Source organism: Typopeltis vanoorti, chromosome 5, assembly GCF_054136105.1.
Source record: "Typopeltis vanoorti isolate ZY-2024b chromosome 5, IOZ_Tvanoo_1.0, whole genome shotgun sequence".
In the NCBI taxonomy this organism is placed as follows: Eukaryota; Metazoa; Arthropoda; class Arachnida; order Uropygi; family Thelyphonidae; genus Typopeltis; species Typopeltis vanoorti.
The window spans coordinates 164,912,111-164,938,110 of record NC_143553.1 but is presented as its reverse complement, the minus strand read 5'-3'; the positions used below and the strand labels follow the sequence as shown (position 1 = coordinate 164,938,110).

General features: G+C 37.9%; 1 protein-coding gene across 4 annotated transcripts in view; it reads right to left on the bottom strand.

Annotated features, from left to right (window-relative positions):
• LOC150107025 (MFS-type transporter SLC18B1-like) overlaps positions 1-26,000 on the bottom strand; it is a 508,245-nt gene that overhangs the window by 168,862 nt on the left and 313,383 nt on the right. For all 4 annotated transcript variants that reach the window (XR_016548342.1, XM_090392899.1, XM_090392901.1 and 1 more), the window contains exon 10: positions 14,697-14,788. Coding sequence is in view for 3 of the 4 variants with exons in the window: in XM_090392899.1 (XP_090249025.1) it covers positions 14,697-14,788 (92 nt within the window). In the remaining variant the exon portion in view is untranslated. The remainder of the gene's footprint in view (positions 1-14,696; positions 14,789-26,000) is intronic.

Below are 26,000 nucleotides of genomic sequence, written 5' to 3'. Positions count from 1 at the left end.
CAGCCTGAATTACACACTTAGCCAAAAAAATTAGTGCCCACACTCAAGGAATTGGTAGGTCATTCCCCTTCCTACATAAAAAATACACAACATTTCATAAACAAAATTAAAAACATTACACTCAACGACCAAGATTTATTAGTCAGCTTTGACATAACTGCCATGAAAACAGCAGTTATGTCAATCTCATTCACTACTCTCCAAGCAAAAATCCTAGTTATAACACCCTTGCTAATTACACTCATATTCAGTTTCAACAGATGGCACCCTAGATCTCCCACTACAAGACCTGTTATGAAAAATTTCCTCTGAATTAATCTTGTAAAAACACCTCAGTAATTTGTATGTCTCAATCATATCACCCCTTTTCCACCTATAAACCAGTTCTGTAACCCACAAATCTTCAATGTGTTCTCTTACAGTTCATTCCATAGACCTGCTACCATCTTCATCACTCACCTCTGGATCTTCTCCATATTACCAAGAAACCCAGTGCCCAGATCTGTACACAGTAATCAAGATGATGAAGTCTTACTAAGGCTTGTTAAAGAGAAACAATAACCTGCTTGTCTCTGCTCATCAAAGTATTCTTTGACGAGTAGTTTCCTAAATTTTGCTATGAGTCCCCTAAAGTTTAGAGGACACATAGCAAAAGTGGCTAAAACAGCTCATCAGTAACCAAGTGATCTGATGAGCTAATTTAGCCACTTTTGCTATGTGACACCTAAATTTTAACTCCCTATCCACTAATACTCCCAAGTTTCTGGCTCCGTCAATTTCTTGGAGTACAGTGCCACAATGTGGTATAGAGCTGGTAATCTTTTCACCACAAAATGCATAACCTTACACTTTGCCACATTAAATTGAAATCCATTCTCCTTTGCCCAGTCTGCCAATCTATTCAAATCATCCTGAAAAATTTTGACGACATCTGTATTAACTATTGCTCTACCTAACTTTGCATCATCAGCAAATAACTGAACAGCTCTTCTCAGATCTTTTCCTATATTGTTAATAAACAAATTAAACAGTAGCAGTCCAAGAACAGAACCCTGTGGCACATTGCTGGTCACAAGCCTTCTTCTGAATTCTACTCCTGAATAAACCACTCTCTTCTATCTCTCCATCAACTACTCTCTTATCCACTTCACCAGCCCAATGTCCATCCCCATATGCTACATTTTCTGATTGGAATTCCATCTGGAATCCTGTCAAATGCCTTTGCAAAGTCCAACAGTATCACTGTAAACCCATTACCTTTATCCAACTCAGTTGTCACTGTATTATAAAACATGAGCAAGTTACTGAGGCATGACCTATCATTTACAAAACCATGTTGATCCCCACATACAGTATCTCATTTCCATCTATGTCCTGTATTTTGCTCTTCACCAACTTCTCCAATACTCTGATAACTCCTGATCGGTTGGTAATTTACTACATCAGTCTACTTTATGCAATGGAACTATTTCCCCCCTCTTTCCACTCCCTCGAGACTAACCTAACGTTGAAACTTACATTAAACAATATGGTCAATGACACTGACAATTTCCTCACTGCTTAGTGTAAACTAGAGCTGGTATACCATCCAATCCCACAGCTGTATTTACATTAAGGTTCTGTAATATGCTATCCACCTCATTTCTTTTACCTCAGTTCCTGTTTAAGCCTTTGGCTCTCTCATTCTTGCAATATCGCCACTTGGATGATATACTGTTGCAAAGTGTTCACTCAGTAATTCTACTATTTCGATTGATTCAATTATCTCCCTACCTTCAGCATTCTTTAATATCATTCTGCCATATACATTCTTTCTTTTACTTGCAGCATATCGAAAGAAATGTTTGGGATTATCTTTTGCCTTCATTCCTAGGAATGAAGAACATTCCTAAGAATTTAATGAGAAATGTGCCTGCAGGTCACATTTCTCATTAAATTCCCTCCAAAACTGTTTCTTTTTTTGCAGCTTGATGATGATCCTCATTCATTTAACTCACATTTAATTTACTTTCCTGAGTCTAGGTATGCTATTACCTCCCTCAAACACCCCTTTCAGTACCGTCGACATGATATAGCATAGAGGCAGCCTGCCTCATGGCGCATCTAAATGAGGGCGCTCATTCAACCATATTGCGGTAGGCGCAGTTGCTACACTAACAATTCATGTTAACGTAGCAAGTGCAGAAAGAAGTTTTTCCAAGCTTAAACTGATTAAAAATTATTTACAAACAGTAATGACCCAACAAAGATCTAGCAACTATATCGATAGAGGCAGACATAGCTTATAATTTAAATTTAGAAGAGATTATAAATTGTTTTATACTGTGATATCCCCATTTAGCAAATATTTAATTAATATTATTATGTAATTATTTTGCATTCATGTTTCTGTTGTAATAAAAACAAAATAGCATTTGAAGATTTTCTTATATTTTTGAAAATATAAGAAAATAATCCTTATAATCCATCAGGAGCGATATTCAATTGTTTGCCTCACGGCACGATCTAATCTGGCGACAGCCCTGACTTCATTACCACTTCTCATGCACTATCAAAATCCAGCAATTGCAGTTTTAATTGCCATAGCACTGATCCAAGCAATCTCCTAAGCTTGTCATAATTATTATTATTATTAGTCAAAGAGTCATCTAGGAGTCAAAGACTCATCTAGGAGGTACTTTTATCAAAGAGAGAGCTCATCATACCGTGCTTTATACACACTCAAATTCTCTGCAGACACCACGTCCTCAGGCAAGGCATTCCAATCATTCACACTGCATGAAAAAAAACCTGCCTCTCACTTCCCTACTCACACCTTACTTATAGTTTCCAGAGATGACCTCTGGTTCTCCCCTGATCTCCAACTATTTTCTGTAGAACCTCTGCAGCATTGATCCTATAACAACACCTTAAAAACTTGTAGGTAACTATCATATCTCCCCTCCTCCTCCTGTCCACCAGACTCTAAAAGTTGATTCTTATCAATCTTTCCTCATACTTGACATTCCAGAGGTTAGAAACTACCTTAGTCAGTCGCCTCTGGACCTTTCCCAACATCTCACCCTACTTCTACAAGTCAGTGTCGTCTGCATCATTACCAGAAACCTTTGTGTTGTCCTCACAATTTTGGCTATGTGTCCCCTAAATTCCAGATCCTTATCCACTATCACCGCCAGATCTCTTATTTCCTCCACCTCCGACAACATATCCTCACCAAGCATAAATTCTGCATTCCATTTTTGTTTTCAAAATATCAAAACCTTAGATTTTGCAACATTGAACTCACTTACCCATTCCCTCCATTTATTCAAGTCTTCTTGTAAGGCCACAACATCTTCTCTACCCTTCATGGTTCATCTCAACTTTGTATCATCTGCAAACAACTGAATATCTCCATCCAAATTTTAACCAATATCATTAATATACAAGCAATGGCCTAAAACAGACTCCCTGAGGCACACCACTAGTAACTTTCCTTTTCCTGGATATCGCTACCCCATACACAACTTGTTGATATCTATCAGATAGCCAGTCTCCAATCCAATGCACCAATCTGATATCCAACTCCATGCACTGCAGTCTGACTATCAACTTATCACGCGGTAATCTATCAAAAGCTTTTGCAAAATCAAAGTATATTACTGTGTATCCTTCTCCTCTGTCCATGGAAGCAGTCACCTTATTGTAAAAATAAGTAGATTACTAAAACATGACCTTCCTTTAGCAAATCCATGCTGTCCATCAAAAATTATACCGTTGTTGTCAACCCAATTCTGGATCCTAGTTCTCACAAGCTTCTCCAACAACTAAACCACAACACCTGACACACAGATAGGCCTATAGTTTGATGTTTGAGTTTGATCACCTCCTTTATGGAGTGGCACAATCTTGCCCTCCTTCCACTCCTAAGGAACTTGACTGAGTGCAAGACTCATATTAAAAAAAATATGTCAAACCAGGAGTCAACTCCCTGACACATTCTTTCAGAATACGTGGTGATATATTATCAAGTCCCACAACCTTATTAACATCTAGTTTGCTCAATTCCCCATACACCTCTTGCTGACTTACAGTCAATCTCTCTTCCCCATCATCAACTGCTATCATTCTCTCCAAAGTCACATTCACAAAATTGAAAGACCTTTATGAACTGCTGATTAAGTATCTCCACCACATGTTCCGCAACAGCTATCTTTATACCATTTTCTCAAATCATTGTCATTCTTCCATAATCATTCTTTCTTTTGCTCGCTACATATCGAAAAAGCTCCTTAGGATTCTTTTTGGCTTCATTAGCTACCCTCACTAAGCAAGTCACCCGCCTTGCCTGGTCTTTGTAGTCCTCATGGAATTGGTTATTTTTACTTCTCTTATGCTGCTTCCATAATGCCCTTTTTCTCTGTATCGCATGCTTAATCTCTTTATTCATCCATTTCACACCTCCCTTATTTAACCGTCTCACCCTTGGAATACATTTAGACATTGCATCTACTAGATAGTTTTTGAAAATCCCCATTGATCTCTTTTATAGCTAACTCCTCATTCCATGCTACACCTGCAAGCTGTCTCCTGAGCTCTTCATAATCACCCCGCTTTTAGTTCCACATACACTCTTTTCTTATAGAGGTCCTTACACTGCTAGCAACCATCCAGGTAATCACCTCATGGTCACTCTCACCAATTGGTGGGTGATTTGACACTTTATTTATAATTACATTCTCTGATGAGATGACCAAATCCAAGACCCTCAATCCTCGTGTGTGCTCTGTTACATACTGTCTGAGGTAGTTGTCCCTCAAAAACTCATGAAACTCATTTTCTTTACTTCCAGTTGTTTATTATCAATAGCACTCCTCTCTCTTTTTACCCATTCTATCCTCAGGAAACATATCATATCCTTCTATCTCTATTCCTGTCATGATGTCGTCCTCATCTAACCATGTCTCACTTATTCCAACAATTTTTGGGTGAACAGACTTAATTAGTGCAACCATTTCATCTGCCTTGTTTCTTACACTTCTAGCATTTGTAAATAAAGACAACGGCTCATTCCAATGATAACACTCATTCGATGTGATCTCTTCATACTCAACTGGGGCCATTTCCCTTTCTGCTTATTCATTTTAGAACCCTCTTCAATTCCAACTGTTTCCTCTTGATTCCAGGTAATCCCAATCCTTTCCTGTCCACACATGCTCTCAGATCTTCGTGGAGTATCTACCTTTCTCACGCGTTTACCTCTGTCCACCCTGAGCCTCCGCATTTTCCTGTTCATCTTGCACACCCATTCTCTCATTTTCTATGCTCATGCCACTTACTTCCTCATTTATAGCCACCTCTTCAATCTCTCCCGTCGTACTCTCCTGCTCTTCCACATCACTTTCCACTTGAACTGATTCATTCTCTATATCACTTCTCTACCTTCCAGCAACAGTCTGTCCAAATGACTCACACCTTAACCACTCAAATGTGGTCCATCCCTCCCATACAGTTCACTTCGTTCTTCAAACTCATTTCACATATTAACAAATTGTACTTCACCTCTCCTCACACATTTCAGCTAACATACCATTCATAATCCTTTGCTCTCCACCTCATCTCATCAGTCATATCTAAGCAACATGCTTACTACCCTTCCTGCCACATCTTTTATCCATCTAAGCAGCCTCCTGATATCCATTCTGACGTACTCTTTGTCCTGTCAAGTCATTCATACCTATTAAAACCATCAACTCCTTCGCTCGCTCCCTCCTCATATCCAATGACTCAATCACTGTACTTATTTTACCGTCTGGAAAATATACCTTGTGCATCCTCTCATCCAGCACACCTTTAATAATGGAGTTGCCATACAACACCACTCGCTCATCTTTCGTTAACTCTTTTGTACCTACTTGATTTGTTTTAATCATTTTCATCCGAATTTTCTTAAATTCACTCTGCATCCATTTCATTTCTTGTCTCATCCAACCCAATTCACCTTACGAATCTTGCATCACATTCTCTCTATCAAGCAATCATTCTAATTTTCGAACTCTCGACTGCCGAATCACACTTTCACTCTCATTCAGCCTTTTGAGTTTCTGTACTTTTAGTCCATGTGTCCAACTTTCACTTTCATTCATTCATTCCATTTTTTCCACTTTTGATCATTTCATCATGCTATTTCCAGTTTCTTTTGTTCTCTTAATTTTGTTTCCTTCCACCACATTCACCTCGCTTTCAATCTTTTTACAGAGTTTTCAGGGTTTTTAAATCACTCGCTTTCTTTTTCAATGCTTTCTTCACAATTTTTCGCCTTTCTTTAACGGCATGCTTATCTTTCGAATGAGCACTCATTCTTCCCATGACATTCTCGCTACTAACACTTTCTGTCATCAAATTCATATTAGCACTCATCAAATCCTCGTTTAGCTCATGCTTCGCACATACCCTCCTTCCATCAGCCTTAAATGTCCAGAAATTATCTATGTAATCAAAAGAATGCATGTAAAACACCTTGCACTTCACAAAATGACTAAAGACTAAATCATGCACTAACAAAGCCACCGCCATCTTTCCTCTGTTGGTTACTACTCTAAGGGCCAAAAAACAATGAATTTGTAATCAAGTTTAAGCAAAATATCCCACACACTAATAATACTAGTAGTGCATAACTTTTATAGCAGCTCAAACAATCACTCATATACAATTAATTATTTCAAAATAACTTATCTGAATCCAGAGCACTTCTCACACGTCACTGCTACTGTTGCCTCACGAGTGCCCTGTAACTGAAAATTCCACACGTGGCCACTTCCCAGGTCAAGACCATATGATCATTCTCACCAATTTGTGGCAACATGGTCATATTGGTTATAAACAAATTCTCAGATGCAATTATTAGATCGAGCACTATTGAACCTCTAGTATAGTACAATACATGCTGTATCAAGTAATTATCTCTTAGAAACTGCATAAAATCCATTTCCTTCTGCTCATCCTTCCAATCGATGTTCCCATAGTTGAAATCCTCCCACAATAATTAGCTGTCCTCCATACATTGAGTCTATTTCCTGATTCATGCTATCTCCATCATCTTTTCCATCCCCTGGTCTATAGCATCATCCAACTGCATATTTTGTTCTGCTGGCCTCAATCTCACACCAGATAGCCTCAAATGTGCTATTTTCACTGGCCTGCAGATGAACTTTTACTCTCTTTGGTTGCAGTTCATTGGCTCTCATCAATAACACTTCTTCCCCATTCTTTTCTCTCTATCCTCCCTGAACATACACATGAGAATAATTAACCGCTCCACTCACTGAGCTTATTTGCTGATGCATACTCCCCCCATCATTTTTTCCATTCCCTGGTCTATAGAATCATCCAACTGTATATTTTGTTTTGCTAGCCTCATTCTCAAATCAGATAACGTCAAATGTGCCATTTTCACTGGCCTGCAGTTGATTGGTTATCATCAATAACACTCTTACCCCAATTTCTCTGTATCCTCCCTGAACACATTATACCCTTCACTTTCTATCCCGCTAACTATATCATCTTCTATCAGCCATATCTCACTAATCCCAATAACCTTTGGCCAGGATGAGCCAACCAATGCCATAAATTCCTTCTGCTTGTTCAAATGCTCCTGGCATTAGTGTACATAAAGTGCTATCCTGACATTTTATAATAACTATTCCATTCTGTCATCCTATTTAAATCATCCCTGCATAACAGTTCCATGTGGTATCCTGTTACATGCCTTTGTAAAACCCAGCAGTATCATCAAGTTCTCTACATCAACTTGATTAAATATTACCTTACCTAACTTTGCATAATCAGCAAACAACGAACATCACCATTCAAATTAATTCCTGTATCGTTTCTGTAGAAATTAAACAGCAGCGGTCCAAGCACAAAGCACTGTGGAACACCACTAGTCACCTCCCTTCTCCATATACTACTTTTTGGTATCTGTCCATTAGCAACCCTTTTATCCATATCACCAGTTTATATCAATTCCCATTTGTTGCGGTTTGTGCAACGGTTCCATGTGGTATCCTGTCACATGCCTTTGTAAAATCCAGCAGTATCATCATGAAGCCATTCCCTTTATCTAACTCAAATGTCACTGTATTACAGGGGTGGCCAACTACGTGTCCTTTTGGAACCAAAATAATTCCAGTAAGACTTAGAAGAGCTGCAACCTTCGAAGGAGCAATGGTATGGGAGTAAGTAAGTGAGTGTGCGTATGGTGAGGTGGGTGGTGGGGATGGAGAAGTTATGCTTTCCCACCACACCACGTTAGTTACCCATCTGGCGCTCATCTATAGGTATCGGTCAACATATTCTTGATCGAATCCAATGACAGCTCTTGCACTGTCAATGGACTCGTGCAACAATATTTCTTTTTTGTAAAACGACAAAGTAAACCAATGCGTGTCATATGCCAAATAACACTTGCGCAATTCAAAGCCAGCAATCTTAAGCACGTTAAAATTAAAAGATGTTTATAAGAATGCAGTTGCAGCAGTTAGAATAGGTGATGATTTGGGAAATGGTTTGGAACAAGTAGAGGTACTAGGTACTAGACAGGGGGACACAATATCATCAAGCATTTTCATCACACATTTAGAAAGAGCAATGGATAAAATGAAGGAAGATGCAAAAGGAATATCAGTATATGAGATGAGAATTAACAATCTGAAATTTGCAGATGACATTGTTATTATTAAAGAAGACGAAAGAGAACTACAAAAAAACCCATTGAAACTGTTAAATGAGGAAGGGAAGAGATTGGACTTGTTATGAACTTGAAAAAAAAAAAAAAAAAACCAATTTGGTATTTGGTGAGAAGAACATGAAACAAAAGATACAAGTGGATGGAATTGATAAAGAAAATGTAGAACACTTCACATATTTGGGAAACAAAATGCCATATGATTTGGACCGTAAAAAAGAAATAAAGATCAGGATTGCAAAGGAAAAAACAAATCTGAAAGCCATAGATAACACATGGAAAAGTAAAGTGATCAGCCTGAAAACAAAACTAAGAGTACTGGAAACATGCCTCTTTAGTGGTGTACTGTATGGATCTGAAACGTGGGCAATAAATAAGTACAAGAAAAAGAATTCTGGCATTTGAAAGAACTTGTTACAGGAAGATTCTAAGAATAAAATGGGTACAGAAAATCACAAATGAAGTGCTCTATTGGAAGATACAACCAAAGGGAATCTAATGAAGAAGATTATATAACAGAAGCTGCAATTATTCGGACACATCTGCAGAATTTTTCCCTCATCTCAAAGACACTCGGTGGTTGTTAGACATGGCATTTTTCACTGATGTTTTCCAGCATCTCAATATTAAACGTTTCACTTCAAAGGGAAAAGATAAACTAATAACCAATCTCGCACAGATCATGCTAAACTTCCAAAGCAAACTGCAATTTTTCCAGTGAGATTTGGAAAATAAAACTTTCAATCACTTTGTTTGTCTGAAGAAAATAGTGACAAATTCGTCTGAAGTGGAATTAGAAAAGGGATCTTATGTTAGCAAATTAAATGATCTTGCCAAAGAACTCAACAGTTAATTTTGAGACCTTCAAGAACTTAAGCCGACATTCGCCTTTTTTGGAAAATCCTTTCTTCAGAAACATGCTTGAGTACAGTTGTCCTATTTCAAAACCAGTTGCGATGGATGTCACAGCTGCAGAACTGGAGGTTTTGGAACTTCAAGAGGATGAAGGACAAAAGCTAGTGAAGCAAAGTGCATGTTCCAAAACTGAGTTTTAGAAGTAAGTTCCAGACCAAATAGTATCCAACACTTAAGCAATGTGCCAGACAACTGATCTCTATTTTTAGGACTCCTATAAAGCACTATATTTGACTCTTATATTTATTAAATCTAAATATAGATCTGTTTTAAATGATGAACATTTGAACTAGCTTGTAAGAACTGCCTTGCCTAATTTTAAGGAGTTTACTAAGAAAATGGATACAAGGCAGGCCTTTGCTAGTAAATAAGTAACTAAAATTATTGTTTTGACTTTAAAATTATTCTAATTGTTCAAAAGTAAACTTCACTGAATGTGTTTTGAATTAAACTTTTGTATTGCAGTAATTTTTATTAACTCTGTTTTTTTCTCTCTTTTTTTTTTATTTTGTTCCTCTTTTTTGTTGTCTCCTCTTCTCTTTTTGTTTACTTATTTATTCTGGTAGAGCACGAAGAGCCACATAATGCGTGGCTTGCGAGGCACATTGTGGCCATCCCTCCTCTATTATAAAAAGTTAGTAGATTGCTAAAGCTAATCCTTCACAAAGCCATGCTGCCTCTCATAGAGTATTACATTCTTATCCAATCATAAGACTTCTCTTTTTGACCCAACTTTTCCAGTACTTTTACCATCACCACTCCTAAGATACTGATTGGTCTATAATTTGCAACCACAGACTTTGATCCTCCTTTATGCAAAGGAATTATTTTGTTGTCCTTCCAACTCTCTTGGGACTTTCCCAGAGCTAAGATTTAAATTAAACAGCCTAGCCCAAGGCTTCATCAGTTCTACACATTCTCTTAAAATGTGAGTCAATATTCCACAACTGTATTCAATCCCACAGCTGTATTTACATTCAGATTCTGTAATATCCTAAGTACCTGCAATAATTCATCAGCCTCTGTTTTCACATCAGTCCCTGTCATCTCTGCCATAACAATATCTTCACTTGGATGTTATATCCTTGTAAAATGGTCGCCCAGTAGCTCAACTATTTCATTTGTCTCTGTCATTTCTCTACCATTTAAACTCATTAAAATTATCCTTCCATAGTCATCCTATTTGCCATATAACAAAAACTCTCTGGAATATCCTTTTGCTTGCTTGGCTTATTTCTTCTCATCATGTGATGTGATTTTGACTTTTTTACTATGCTGGTCACCTTTCTTTCCTGATCTTTGTACTGTTCATGAGTTAGCTGGTCACCTTCTCCCTATATACCCTAAAGAACATTTTCTTTTTTTTTTTTTTTTCTAAGCTTATGCTTAGAGATACCACCTATCCATCTAACTCCTACCTAATTTATCCCTCCCTCTGACCTTGGGTATATATGATATTGCTTCTTCCAGATACCCCTTGAAGAATCCCCATGTACTGTGAAGTATTTTCTCTTGCAAATATTTATACCATGGTACTGCTTAAACTGCCTCCTAAGCATATCACAATCACCTGCCTTGTAGCTCCACATATACCCTTTCTTAAATGGAATTTTCACAATTTTCTACCTTCCGATGATTACTTCACTCCAATTGCAGGCAATGTAGCCACTTTAGTTATGGATCTAACTCTCTCATACCCAGAGTTCCCTCCTTCACATTCTGCTTCAAGTAATTATCTCTCAGTAAGTGTATAAATTCCATTTCCTACCTGCCAGTTCAAATCTCCCATAATAATTACTCAATTTGCACTTGCATTAATCTACTGATGCATGCCTTCGACATCATTCCTAGCACCTCTGGACTATAGCAGCAACCGATTTTATATTTTGTCCTGTTGGCCTCAATCTCATACTAGACGGATTCAAAAGAACTGTCATCTGTCTGACTGGCTCCTACTCTTGTGGGCTGACCCATCTGCTATCATCAACAGCAGCCCCCCCCCCCCCCCCCATTCCTGTCTGGTCTACTCTATCCTCCCTGAAAATACTAAATCCATCACATTCTATCCCTGTACCTACATCATCTGCTGTTAACCAAGTCTTACTAATGCCCATAATGTTTGGCAAGGCTGCACTAATCAATGCCAAGGTCTTCTCCCTCTCATATTCTGATGCTTTCAGCTTAGTATATAGACACTGCAGCATTCCTTTAGGCTCACATTTACATCCTGAATTCACCCCCATTCAATATCATTTAATGAGTGACTAGATTACACATTTCTTGTTCATCCACACACTAATTCTCTTCACACACACACACACACACACACACACACACACACACACACACACACACACACACACACCTGCATACAACGTAATTTAATTTTGCTGATTTTGCACTTCCACACTCTCAGTGAACAGAGCTCTCTCTAGACACCTAACTCAGAATCCATTTAAGTGCAGCTCATCAGCATTGTACAAATGTATCTGTCCATCATACTCAATCCATAGGTCCCAAACTCTACATCATTCCTTCTGCACAATCTGTGTATTGATTCATTAGCCATCATAGCCCTTCTTCAGTCCAATTCTATCACAGCATGACAGCAGATGCACAAACTTCATCCTCTTGCTCATGTTTTTCACTTTTTCCAATAATTCTTTCACATCCTCCCACATACAACACTCCTCACCTCTCGGTATTTGGTTCCAGCCAAAACAATCAATTTTTTCACCTTCCTTTTCTGAGTTCTGACAGCATTACTAATATTATTAATTTTTCAACCAGAGAAGCAAGATTTTGTAGCACTTTCAAAAACTATCTAGTGGATGCAATGTCTAAATGTATTCCAAGGGTGAAAAGGTTAAATAAGGCAGGTGTGAGATGGATGAATAAAGAGATTAAGCATGCGAGACAGAGAAAAGGGGCATTGTGGAGGCGGCATAAGAGAAGTAGCGATAACTAATTCCATGAGGATTACAATGAACAGGTAAGGCAGGCGTTAAGTGGTTGTTAAGGGTAGCAAAACTGAGGTATGAACATCAGTTAGGTAATGAATCCAAAAAAATCCTAAGGAGTTCTTTCGATATGTAGCCAGAAAAAAAAAAACTAATAATTATGGAAGAATGACATTGATTGGAGAAAATGGTATAAAGACAGCTGTTGCAGAATGTGTGGTGGAGATACTGAATGAGCAGTTCATAAAGGTCTTTCAATCTTGTGAATGTCACTTCATGGAGAGATTGAGAGCAGTTGATGATGGGGAGGAGAGACTGACTGTAAGTAAGTGAGCAAGAGGTGTATTGGGAGTTGAGTAAACTAGATGTTAATAAAGCTATGGGAATTGATAATATATCACCACGTATTCCGAAGGAATGTGCCAGGTAGTTGACACCTGCTTTGACATATTTTTTTAATATGAGTCTTGCACTCGGTCAAGTTCCTAAGGAGTGGAAGGGGAGCAAAATTGTGCCACTTCATAAAGGAGGTGATTGAACTCAAGCATCAAACTATAGGCCTATCTGTGTGTCAGGTGTTGTGGTTAAGTTGTTGGAGAAGCTTGTGAGAACTAGGATCCAGAATTGGGTTGACAATAATGGTATTATCTTTGATGGACAGCATGGATTTGCTAAAGAGAGGTCATGTTTTAGTAATCTACTTACTTATTACAATAAGGTGACTGCTTCCTTGGACAGGGGAGAGGGATACACAGTAACATACTTGGATTTTGCAAAGGCTTTTGATAGAGTACCTCATGATAAGTTGACAGTCAAACTAGAGCAGATGGTGGTTGGATGTTAGACTAGTGCACTGGATTGGAGACTGGCTATCTGATAGATATCAACAAGTTGTGTATGGGGGAGCGATATCCAGGAAAAGGAAAAGTCACTAGTGGAGTGCCTCAGTGGTCTGTTTTATGGCCATTACTGTTTAACTTGTATATTAATGATATTGGTGAAGATTTGGATGGAGATATTCAGTTGTGTGCAGATGATGCAAAGTTGGGAAGAACCATGAAGAGTAGTGAAGATGTTGTTGCCTTACAAGAAGACTTGAATAAATTGAGTGATTGGGCACAGAAATGGGGATGCGAGTTCAATGTTGCAAAATGTAAAGTTTTAAAATTTGGAAAACAAAGATGGGATGCAGAATTTATGCTTGGTGAGAATATATTGTTGGAGGTGGAGGAAATAAAAGATCTGGGGATGATAGTGGATAAGGATCTGAACTTTAAGGGACACATAGCCAAACTTATGAAGACAACACAAAGTTTTCTGGGAATAATGCGGATTACACTGACGTGTAGAAGCAGGGAGATTCTCGTTCCGTTGTGTAAGGATTTGATTAGGCCACATATGGACTATTGTACCCAGATTTGGTCACCTGGTTTTCAGAAGGATGAAGAGATGTTGGAAAAGGTCCAAACTGACTAAGGTAGTTTCTTACCTCTGGAATGTCGAGTATGAGGAAAGATTGGGAAGATGTAATTTGCAGAGTCTGGTGGACAGGAGGAAGAGGGGAGATATGATAGAGACCTACAAGTTTGTGAGGGGTTGTTATAGGATTAATGCTGGAGAAGTTCTACATAGGATAGTGGGAGACAGGAGGAGAACCACAGGTCATCCCTGGAAACTGTATAAAGATGGTGTGAGTAGGGGAGTGAGAGGCAGGTTTTTTTTGTGCATAGTTGTGAATGATTGGAATGCCTTGCCTGAGAGTGTAGTGTCTGCAAGGAGTTTCAGTGTGTTTAAGACATGTTATGATGAGCTGTGTGTGTGATAAAAGGACCTCCAGATGAGTCTTTGACTCCATGAGGTCTTGGGGTAATAATAATAACACAAAATGAGTAAAATAAATACTTTTCGCTGAATTAAAACTATATAAAATGAACTAAATCTAACAAAAAATATATAATATTGTTAACTAAAACCAAATTACATCTTATATTTTTACAGAAACATTATGCCTGCCAACCTGCCTTCACATCAAGCAGTAATTTCATTAACAAATTAAATTGCTGTCATTTAGTATTATTATAAAGTAAAATATTTACCCATCAAATGGCAGAATTGGTGATGGCCCCAGCAGAAGAAATGACAGAGTCATCAAAAGTAGTCCATAAATCATGAGAGGATAAGGATTAGTCTAGAATGAGAAAAAAACAAAATATAAATGATTATTAAAATACTTTTTTTCCCTATTTTTTAGTTTTTTTTGGCCCATGCAAAAAACAAATAAATGAAAAAAATCACGAGAGAATAACTGTAAGGATAAAAAAAAATTAATCAATTATCCTTAAACACATACAGAAATTATTTTCTGCAAATATTTTTGAAACCAGACTTTTGAAAGTTAATCTAAAATAAATATTTATCTGTTCAAAGAGTTTAGCTGTCATCCCATTCTAAACAACCAATCAAGATGGCGACAGGTGAGCAAAAAGATCATTATTGAATATTAAAAAAAATATGAATTACGGATTTGTGTGCAATGAGAATTTGACGAATCTCCATTAAATCCACTTGATGATAAAAGTATCAGGTGAAAGTAAAATCAATTTAAAGAAACTGATAATGTTAAGGAACATTGTGAAATGATCTTTTCCAAAATAAGTGGGTGGGTAGAAAAGGATAGATTCCTGTCTACCTCATAATCCCAACTTCTCACTCTAATTTTATTGTATGGGGTTACCATAAAGGGATAAAATATACTCTTCAACAGCAATTTGCTGCAAGAGTTTACAAGACAAAATTAGAGATGATGCAAGTACAGTCAACTCAGAGCATATACAGCAAGAACTGAGTAACATGATGGAAGTATGACAAGTATGCAAGTAGAGCCAACTGAATTTGCTTCTGCCAAATAAATTCCTTTACACTATGACTATCATTTACAATATTTGTTACTGCTGTTTCTTAATTATTCATTTCTTAATTATGTTTCTTAATTTCTTAAATGAAATAAATATTTGCATTTAAGCTACTGCAATGTTTTATGAAAACACCCATTAAAGTTAGATGTCCTGAGCCAGAAAAAAATACTGAAAAAGAGAATATCACAGATAAATGAGGGTTGATGAGTGAGCTGCCAATGAATAATAAATCTTTTTTTTTTTTTGAGATATCACTCCCCCATACACAATCTGCTAATACTTATCTGACAGCCAATTACTTATCCAAGTCACTAGTCTCTTATCTAGTCCCACCCATTTCAATTTATTCATCAGCTTGTTGTGTTGCAATCTGTCAAAGCCCTTTGTAAAATCTAGTCATACAACTGTATATGCATCTTTCTTATCCAATGAACTGTCATTTGTTGCAGTTTACATAAACAGATTGATAAAACATAACCTCCCACCAAAAAATATAGTGCTGACCGTTATGGAGAAGCCAAATATTATAATCCTAGTCCTTACAAACCTCTCTAACAAACAACTCCAGACACACTGATTAACTTATAATTTTTAGCCTCAGCCTTATCCCATCCTGTGCAAAATGGAACAAATTTTCCCACTTTCATCCTGTTGCAATACTCATGTTAAACAGGTGTGCCAAGGGCACTGTCAATTTCCTAGAGCTTACTTTCAAACACACAGTGATATTGTCAAGTCATACTGCTTTATTAACATCAAAGTTTACTTAATTCCTCATACACCTCCTGTTCACTTACCATCAATCCCTCCTCCTCCTCTAGCCTAAGACAGATCCCTCCAGCATCTCATGATGTTGCTTTCACAAGGATGAAATTCAGATATCATCTGTGAAACTCTTCTTCACAGGATCTCCAAAGAACTCAGAAGCCCACAGTCCAGGTGCAGTGCATGACCTCTCACATGACCTCATCCCTATGCTGAAGCATGCAATAAATGCAAAACAACTATCGGCAAATCCAAATCTGACTTCATAAAAGCCAACAAGAAAATTCCCTTCATGTCCAAATAGAAGCAGTGCCTTCTGGTCCTTTTCTGAGGCCATCAGATGCAACTTCTACTCACCAGTGTTTCCACCTCTCTCTCTCATCTATATGGCACATCTACTACACCACCTAAACACAAGGCTAACCTCTTAAATTCACTCTTTTCCTCCAACTTTTGCAGAGACAACACAAATCACCTCCTAACATACCAGAAGCACTGCATTTCTCCTTTTTTTGGAAAATAAACATCAAAAAATGCAAAACAACTTGGACACAAAAAAGTTTCTATCCTCAGGAATCTCTCTAATTGTACTCATACACTATACCCCAGAGCTAATACATGTCTTGTATTGTCTCCACAATCTTCTTTATTTAGCTGGCACTTATCCCAATGCATAGAAGCAAAATATAAATGTAGCCTATTCCAAAAAAAGGAGACAAAAGTCTACCAGCAAACTACTTACAAAAAGCCAAGCTTCATCAAGTGAATACCCTCCTGAATAATGGAGAAAATCATCAGCAGTTAACTTTTCCACTGCCTATAAGCTTTCCAGTTAATCAGTGACCACCAGTATGAATTTTGTCAATCAATATCCATTACTGGATTATATGGCATGGGAAGTTTCAGAGAAACACATGCTCTCCTGCTATTGCGCTCAACATTTCAAGACCTTTTGATGGCATCTGGCATGCCAAGCAGACAGTCATCCTTTGGTCTATCTGCCACCCTCTGAAATTGGACCAGCTTTCTCTCTGGTCATTTACAGCATGTCATGGTGTCACCACCAATGCAGGAGTGCCTCAGAGCTCTGTTCTATCACCTACCCTTTTTCTCCTATGCATATATGATGTACTATCAACCTCCACCATACACAGCTTTGATGATGATAGTATACTCCATTCATCTAACTCATTTTACAAACAATGTAGTGCTCTGATATACCACTGGTTTAAGGCATTGGTTAAATATTATCTTGATCTTTAACGAGTACATTAAACAATGATCTCCATAGCATCCTTCAATAGGGCATGGAAATCTTGTCACCTTCAATGCTATCTATCTTCTTAGTCTTGCCTTTTCTCTAAGAAAAGGGATATCACCTTAACTTTCTTTACTCTCAGCAATACACAAAAATCCTTAAAATATTGCTCAATAGACAGGACCAGATCTCTCTCTGCATAGACATTTACCTCTAGCATATCCTGCCATAAACACATCATATCAATGCCTAGTTTTATTTTTATTTTTCTAAAACACTAGGCATTCTCTTCCATTTAAGATGATATTTTTCACCAGCCCAAATACTAACTCTATACAAATGCAAAATACACTGGTGTCTAAAAGTTCAATGCCATCTATCTTCTTAGTCTTGCCTTTTCTCTAAGAAAAGGGATATCACCTTAACTTTCTTTACTCTCAGCAATACACAAAAATCCTTAAAATATTGCTCAATAGACAGGACCAGATCTCTCTCTGCATAGACATTTACCTCTAGCATATCCTGCCATAAACACATCATATCAATGCCTAGTTTTCTTTTTATTTTTCTAAAACACTAGGCATTCTCTTCCATTTAAGATGATATTTTTCACCAGCCCAAATACTAACTCTATACAAATGCAAAATACACTGGTGTCTAAAAGTTAAGGACAAGCTATATTGTTACAGCTATATGAAAAAAAATTTCATGACTGCAGCCAAATACAGATTTAAATTTATTGTCAGCATACTAATAAATTATATTACACAAAAAAAGTGTTATAAATTTCATACAAATTAAATCGCACTAAGAAATGTTATAAATTTCCGAAGGATGTAGTTAAGAGAATTAGCATACAGTGCTTACAGAAAACTATGCAGAGAGAGAGATTTCGGTATAGAATATATTCACCCCAAAATGTGATGCAGCTCTCACATCATACCATGTGATTCAGGAGTTCTTAACACAAACTGGCCCACTCCTCCTTCAGAGCAAGGATATGGCATTGATTGTATTTTGGAGAGGAATTTTGAGCAGCAATGCATCTACCTACTGCATCCCAAATGTGTTCTTCGGGTTGAGATCTGGGGAGTGTGCTGGTCACTTGATTTGGAATGGTAATCCATTCCAATCCCACACTACCCAATGAGAAAAAATCTTGTTCTCACCTCCTCCTTAGCAGCATTCATTCATTATCAGCTTCCAAGGATGTCCTTATGTCCTTTCCCCATCCTTCATAAAATGAAAAATTCCATCAACTGAAATCTTGTATGAGTCTTTCAGAAGTTTGTAAGTCTCAATCACATCATCCCCTCTTTCTCTTGTTGGCTAGTGTATATAGCCTACAAATTCAATCTGTCTTCATAATCAGTATTCCACAATCCAGATATCCTTTTTAACACTTTCCTTTGCATTCTCAATCTCTCTCTCTCTCTCTCTCTGTATCAGAATCAGAATGAAACCAGGAGACCAGATCTACGCACAATAGTCTAAGTGAGGTCTTACAAGGCCTTGTAAAGAAGCAAATTACATCATTATTTTTATAAGTGAACATTTGTTTCAACATCACGATTATCTTTTAAGTTGTATTTGCAATATTTGCTACATGGACCCTGAACTTCAACTTGCTATCTACTAACACGCACTCCGAGATCCCTAGCCTGATCAGTTTCTTCAAGCATAATCCCACCAATATAAAACGACGTTGGATATCTAAGCATGGCAAAGTGCATAACTTTGCATTTACTGATATTGCACTGACATCCATTATCACATTCCCACAATTCCAGACTATAAATCATTCTGCAAGTACTGCATATCAGCAGCATTCCTGATTACCCTACCTATCTTTACATCTTCAGCAAATAGCTGTAATGTTGCCTGTCAACTCCTTCCCAATTTCATTAATGTACATGTTGAATAACAGTGGACCACCATTAGTTATTATTTTTTTTAATTAATCATTGTACTGGTTATGGGCAGTACTACCTTTACATCATGTCCAGACTTGATATAAATCTAACCCTTTATGAATGTCTTACCTTATGTAAAACACAGGGTAAAACACTATTATCATTATATTGGAGGTTTAATGGATTTTTTACAACACTCAAAAACAACACTTTTTTTGAGTGTTGTAAAAAATCCATTAAACCTCCAACATAATGTCCTCACAGCACTTAAGCCTCTACACAAGAAAACTATTATCATTGTAGAACTATTATCTAGTTATCATTGAAGTCATTCTCTGATGGCAACACCATACCACCAGTAGGGCCCTCAAGGAAAGAAACTTTTGTATCCTTCTGCGTAAGTACAAGCTGTTTTAAGTCCTTATAACTATCTGCACCCCATACACCATGTAAAGAGATGGTGGCACTGATAAACCTCGGAGTTGCCCGATGCTGCTCCCGTATCTTAAATAAATCTTGCAGGCTCACATTGACCATATACCACTTTTTGATATCTGTCAGTCAGCCGTCCCCTTATCCATGCTAATATTCTATAATCCAAACGCATATTCTCCAATTTATGCAACAGTCTTCCATGCTGTATTCTGTGAAAAGCCTTTGGATTTGACAAAATCCAAAAGTATCATATTATCATTATCCCAAGACCCCATGGAGTCAAAGACTTGTCTAGGAGGTCCTTTTATCATACAAACAGTTCATCATACAGTGCCTTAAACACACTCAAATTCTCTGCAGACACCACACTCTCAGGTAAGGCATTCCAATCATTCACAACTTTGCATGCAAAAAACCTGCTCACTCCCTACTCACACCCTCCTTATATAGTTTCCAGGGATGTACTCTGGTTCTCCCCTGATTTCCCACCATTTGCTGTAAAACCTCTCCCACATTCATCCTATAACATCCCCTTACTAACCTGTAGGTCTCTATCATAACACCCCCTCTTTCTCCTTGGCACCAGACTCTGTAAATTGCATCTTCTCAACCTTTCCTCATAATCGACATAACAGAGATCAAAAACTACCTTAATAAGTCATCTCTGGACTCTTTTCATCCTTTTAAAAACCAAGTGACCAAATCTGTGAACAGAAGTCCATGTGTGGCATAATCAAAGCCTTATACAATGGAACAAGAATCTCCTTACTTCTACAAGTCTGTTTCCTCCGAACCATTACCAGAATTCTTTGTGTTGCCCTCACAATTTTGGTAATGTGTCTGCTAAATTTCAGATCCTTATCCACTATCACCTCAGGATCTCTTATTTCCTCCACTTCCAACAATATATTCCCACCAAGCATAAATTCTACATCCCATCTTTGTTCCCCATTTAAAACCGAACTTTTTGCAACATTGAAATGGTAACCCCACTCCTGTACCCATACACTCAGTCTATTCAAGTCTTCTTGTAAGGCCACAACATCTTCTATACTCTTCATAGTCATCCCAACATTGCATCATCTGCAAACAACTGAATATCCCCATCCAAATATTCGCCAATATCATTAACATACAAGTTAAACAGCAATGGCCCTAAAACAGACCCCTGAGACACATCACTAGTGACTTTCTCTTCCTGGATATAGCTCCCCCATACACAACTTCCTTATATCTATCAGATTGCCAATCTCCGATCCAATGCACTAGTCTAATATCCAACTCCATCTGCTCTAGTTTGACTATCAACTTATCATGAGGTAATCGATGAAAAGCCATTCCAAAATCTAAGTATACTACTGTGTATCCCTCTCCTCTGTCCAAAATCACCTTATTGTAATAAGTAAGTAGATTACTAAAACATGACCTCCTTTTAGCAAAACCATGCTGCCCATCAAAGATAATACCATTGTTGTCAAACTACTTCTGAACCCTAGTTCTCACCAGCAACTTAAACACAATACCTGACACACAGATAGCCTATAATTTGATGGCTGAGTTCTATCACCTTCCTTATGACGCGGCACAATCTTGCTCTCCTTCCACTCCTTTAGAACTCAGCCCAGTGAAGACTCATATTAAAAAAAAATATGTCAAGGGAGATGTCAACTCCCTGACATATTCCTTCAGAATACATGCTGATATATTATCAAGTTCCACAGCCTTATTAGCATCATCATGAAAATTATGGAAACAACTATCATGCTAGAGTAAAACTTTAGTTTAATATAAACCAAAATAAACGCTTGATGTTTTGACCTTCACATTAAGATCATCATCTGGAGTATATACACATATATACAAAGAAACAAGCTGCACTACAATCTACATGGCATGCTAAAGTTACTGAACAACCTTTAAAACTGACCTTTGGGGGAAAAAAAAAAAAACCTTACTACATCATGCTAGACCCTATTATTATTATCAATTAGGTTACAAGATTAAATTAAGCTGGAGAGCAACATGTTTACAAAAAAGGAAACATTAATAAATACTAAATAAAAATAAAAAAATTACTTATATAAGTATACATATAAATTACAACCAACTGGTATGGATAGTAGACAATAAAAGCTGAAAAACTGCTTAGAGTCCTAAAGTCAGGGTTTGCTGGAAACTAAATGGGCGGAATGTGTGCTATCTAAATTCTTGGGATTTTTATGCCACCATTATTGTTGGTTTTTGTATGATGTAAAGAGCAAGTACTTTTCCAATTAGTTTGGTGTAGGGTGTTAAGAGCGTGATTGGATGGCACACATTCAGCCCACTTAGTTTCCAGCAAACCCTGACTTTAGGACTCTAAGCAGTTTTTCAGCTTTTATTGGCCACTATCCATACCAGTTGGTTGTAATTTATATGTATACTTATATAAGTAATTTTTTATTTTTATTTATTATTTATTAATTTTTTTCCTTTTTTGTAAACATGTTGCTGTCCAGCTTAATTTAATTTTAAAACCTAATTAATAATAATAATAACCATAATAGGACTCTAGCATTGATGTAGTAAGGTTTTTTTTCTCTTTACCACAGGTCAGGCTAATAGTTGTAATGGTTGATTAGTAACTTTAGCATGCCATGTAGATTGTAGTGCAGCTTGTTTCTTTGTATATATGTGTATACTCTAGATGATGACCTTCATGTGAAAGTTGAAACGTCGACTATTTATTTTGGTTTATATTTAACTAAAGTTTTACTCTAACAGTTAGTTGTTTCCATAATTTTCATGATGCATTCTGATCACCATATAAGCATGAAGGAAAGGATTAACATCAAGTTTGCTCAATTCCCCACATACCTCTTGCCCACGGTGTATCCATTCCCCTTGTCTAGTTCAATGTTAACATTATTATAGAATGTGAGCAAGTTGCTAAAACTATTGAGTGGATACTCATATTGAACTGGTAATTAGTTTACAGAATTTACGAAATAGAAGCCTTGCTACTAGGATACTCATATTGGTGAGGCAGTTGAGGGTAAGAATGTGTATAAAATGCCTAAATTAATACCACTGGTAACAAACCAGAATGGGATAGTTATTATAAAGCATCAGGATATCCGTGGGCCTAAGTGGCTTTTGCACTTCATAATGCCAGGAGCATTTGGAACAAGGGGGAGGAAGTTTTGGAACTGGTTAGATCATCCTGGCCAAAAGTTATTAGCATTAATGAAACATGGTTAACAGAAGATGATATAGTTTGTGGGACAGAATGTGAAGGGACTTATGTGTTCAGGGAGGATACAGAGAAAAGAATTGGGGTAGGAGTGTTATTGATGATAGTCAATGAACTGCAACCAAAGAGAATAGAACTTCAACTGCAGGCCAGATAACCTCAAAAGCACATTTGAGGTTACCTGGTTTGAGAATGAGGCTAGCAGAACAAAATATACAGTTGGATGATTCTATAGACCAGGGAATGGAAAAAATGATGGCGGAAGTATGCATCAGCAAATAAGCTCAATGAGTGGAGGGCAGGTAATTATTATTTTTATTATTATTATTCAGGCCTCCAAGGAGTCAAAAGACTCATCGAGGGAGGTCCTTCCTAAGACATAAAGTCTGCCAAGACTCACTGAGGGGAGGTCCCCCCCTGAGAAACACAAAGTTTATCATACCACTCTTTAAACTCACTGACCATTCTCGCTCCCACCACTCCATCAGGCAATGCATTCCACGGCTCAACCACCCAATACACATAGAAACCACTCCTTACCCTCTTGCTCACAGTTCCCTTTCGTAAACTTCCAGGGATGGCCTCTTGTCATCACTCCTTCCAGCTGATCAACCAAGCGAAAGAACTCCCCAGTGTCAACCCTGTAACCACCTCTCAACAGTTTAAAAGTCTCAATCATATCACCTCTCCTTCTTCTATCCACCAAACTCTGCAGTCCACATTCTCTCAGCCGATCCTCATAACTATCCTTGTACAGTCCTGAAACCATCTTTGTCATCCGTTTTTGTATGCTTTCCACAGATAATTTATCCCCTTCAAATCCTGGGGACCAAATCTGAGAACAATAGTCCAAGTGTGGTCTGATCAGAGACTTATACAACGGAATGATAACCCTCTTATCTCTGCAGGTCAGTGTCCTTCTCATAATAGCAGCAATCCTCTGTGTTACCTTCACCACCTTTGCAATATGTCCCCTAAACTTCAGGTTTCTATCAATCATCAACCCCAGATCTCTTGTCTCCCCTACTTCCTCCAGTATAACTCCTCCCATAGAGTATGCAGCATCCCATCGATGTTTCCCAAACCTCAAGATATTACATTTTGCTGCATTAAACTGACACCCCCATTCATTTGCCCATCTATCTAGCTTATTTAAATCCTCTTGCAGGGCTACCACATCTGCACTATTACTAATAATCCTTCCCAGCTTCGCATCATCTGCAAACAACTGAATATCCCCCTGCAATCCACTGGCTATGTCATTGATATAAAGGTTAAACAATATAGGTCCTAGTACTGAGCCCTGTGGGACCCCACTTGTAACCCTCTGCCTCCTGGAAACTGCTCCACCATACACAACTCTCTGATACCTATCAGACAGACAATCCTGAATCCAGTTGACCAATCTGACATCCAGACCCATGTGCTGCAATTTAAATATCAGCTTATCATGTGGCACCCTGTCAAATGCCTTCGCCAAGTCTAAGAAAATTGCAGTATATGCCTTTCCCTCATCTAATGCTCTTGTAACTTTATTATAAAAGGCTAGCATATTGCTAAAACAAGAGCGTCCTTTCACAAATCCATGTTGATTCTCACAGATAACATTACCCTAATCTGCCCAATGCTGTACACTGTCCCTCACTACTTTCTCCAAGATCTTAACAACTACTGATGACACACAGACTGGCCTATAATTAGACACTTCCAGTCTGTTACCACCCTTATGCAATGGCACTATCTTACCTTCCTTCCATTCCCTGGGCACCTTTGCCAAAGCCAGACTTTCATTGAAAAGCCACGTTAAAGGTACTGTCAATTCCCTAGCACATTCTCTCAAAACTCGTGGCGAAATACCATCCAGTCCCACAGCTTTACTGACATCCAGAGTACTCAGTATCTGAAACACACTCTCCTCCTGTACCTCCAGACCTCATACCAGTCCTATCCCTCTAGCATTAAAACTGACTCCTCTAGGATGAAATACTCCAAGAAAGTGTTCATTGAACAATTCCACTATGTCCTCTGCATCAGTCACTCTATTCCCATATTTATTCCACAATATCATTCTTCCACAGTCATTTCTCCTCCTACTGGCCACATAGCTAAAAAATTCCCTAGGATTTTCTTTGCATCTTAGGGCCAATCTCCTCTCATATTCCAGTTTCGCTTTCCTTACCACACTAGTCACTCTTCTGGCCTGTGTCTTATATTCCTCATGCATCTCTTCACCTATTCTCCTTATATCTCTTCCATAGCCTCTTTTTCGCATGCAATTCCTGTTTAATATTGTTTGTCATCCACTTTACTCCAAATTGCATCCTCTTCTTCACTCGTGATATACAACTTACCATTGCTGATAACAAATATTCTTTCACAATTTCCCACGCACTGGTGATATCCCGGCCTTCCAATTCCTCCCTCCATGAAACTTCCCGAAGTTGACGTCTAAGACTATTATAATCACCTGCCTTATAATTCCACATAAGTTCCCGTCTCTTTGAAACTCCTGCATGTCTATTCATTTTCCAAGTCAACACCATATGGTCACTCTCTCCAACTGGTGGGAGAGACGTCAACTCAGTTATTATCAACTCTTCTGATGCTATAACCAAATCCAAAATTTTTGAACCTCTTGTTCCCTCTGTTACATGTTGCCTAAGACATTTGTCCCTCAAGAATTCTAGAAATTCCATTCCCCTATTGCTACATGCATCTTCCTCTCTCCAATTTATACTACTGAAGTTAAAATCTCCCATAACAATCATTCTTCTTGCACTTGCCAAACTTAGCTGTCTAAACATCTCCTGGTCCCCATCCTCTGTGCTCCTGGGTCTGTAGCAACACCGCACTAAATATCCTGTCTTGCCTACCTCTACCTC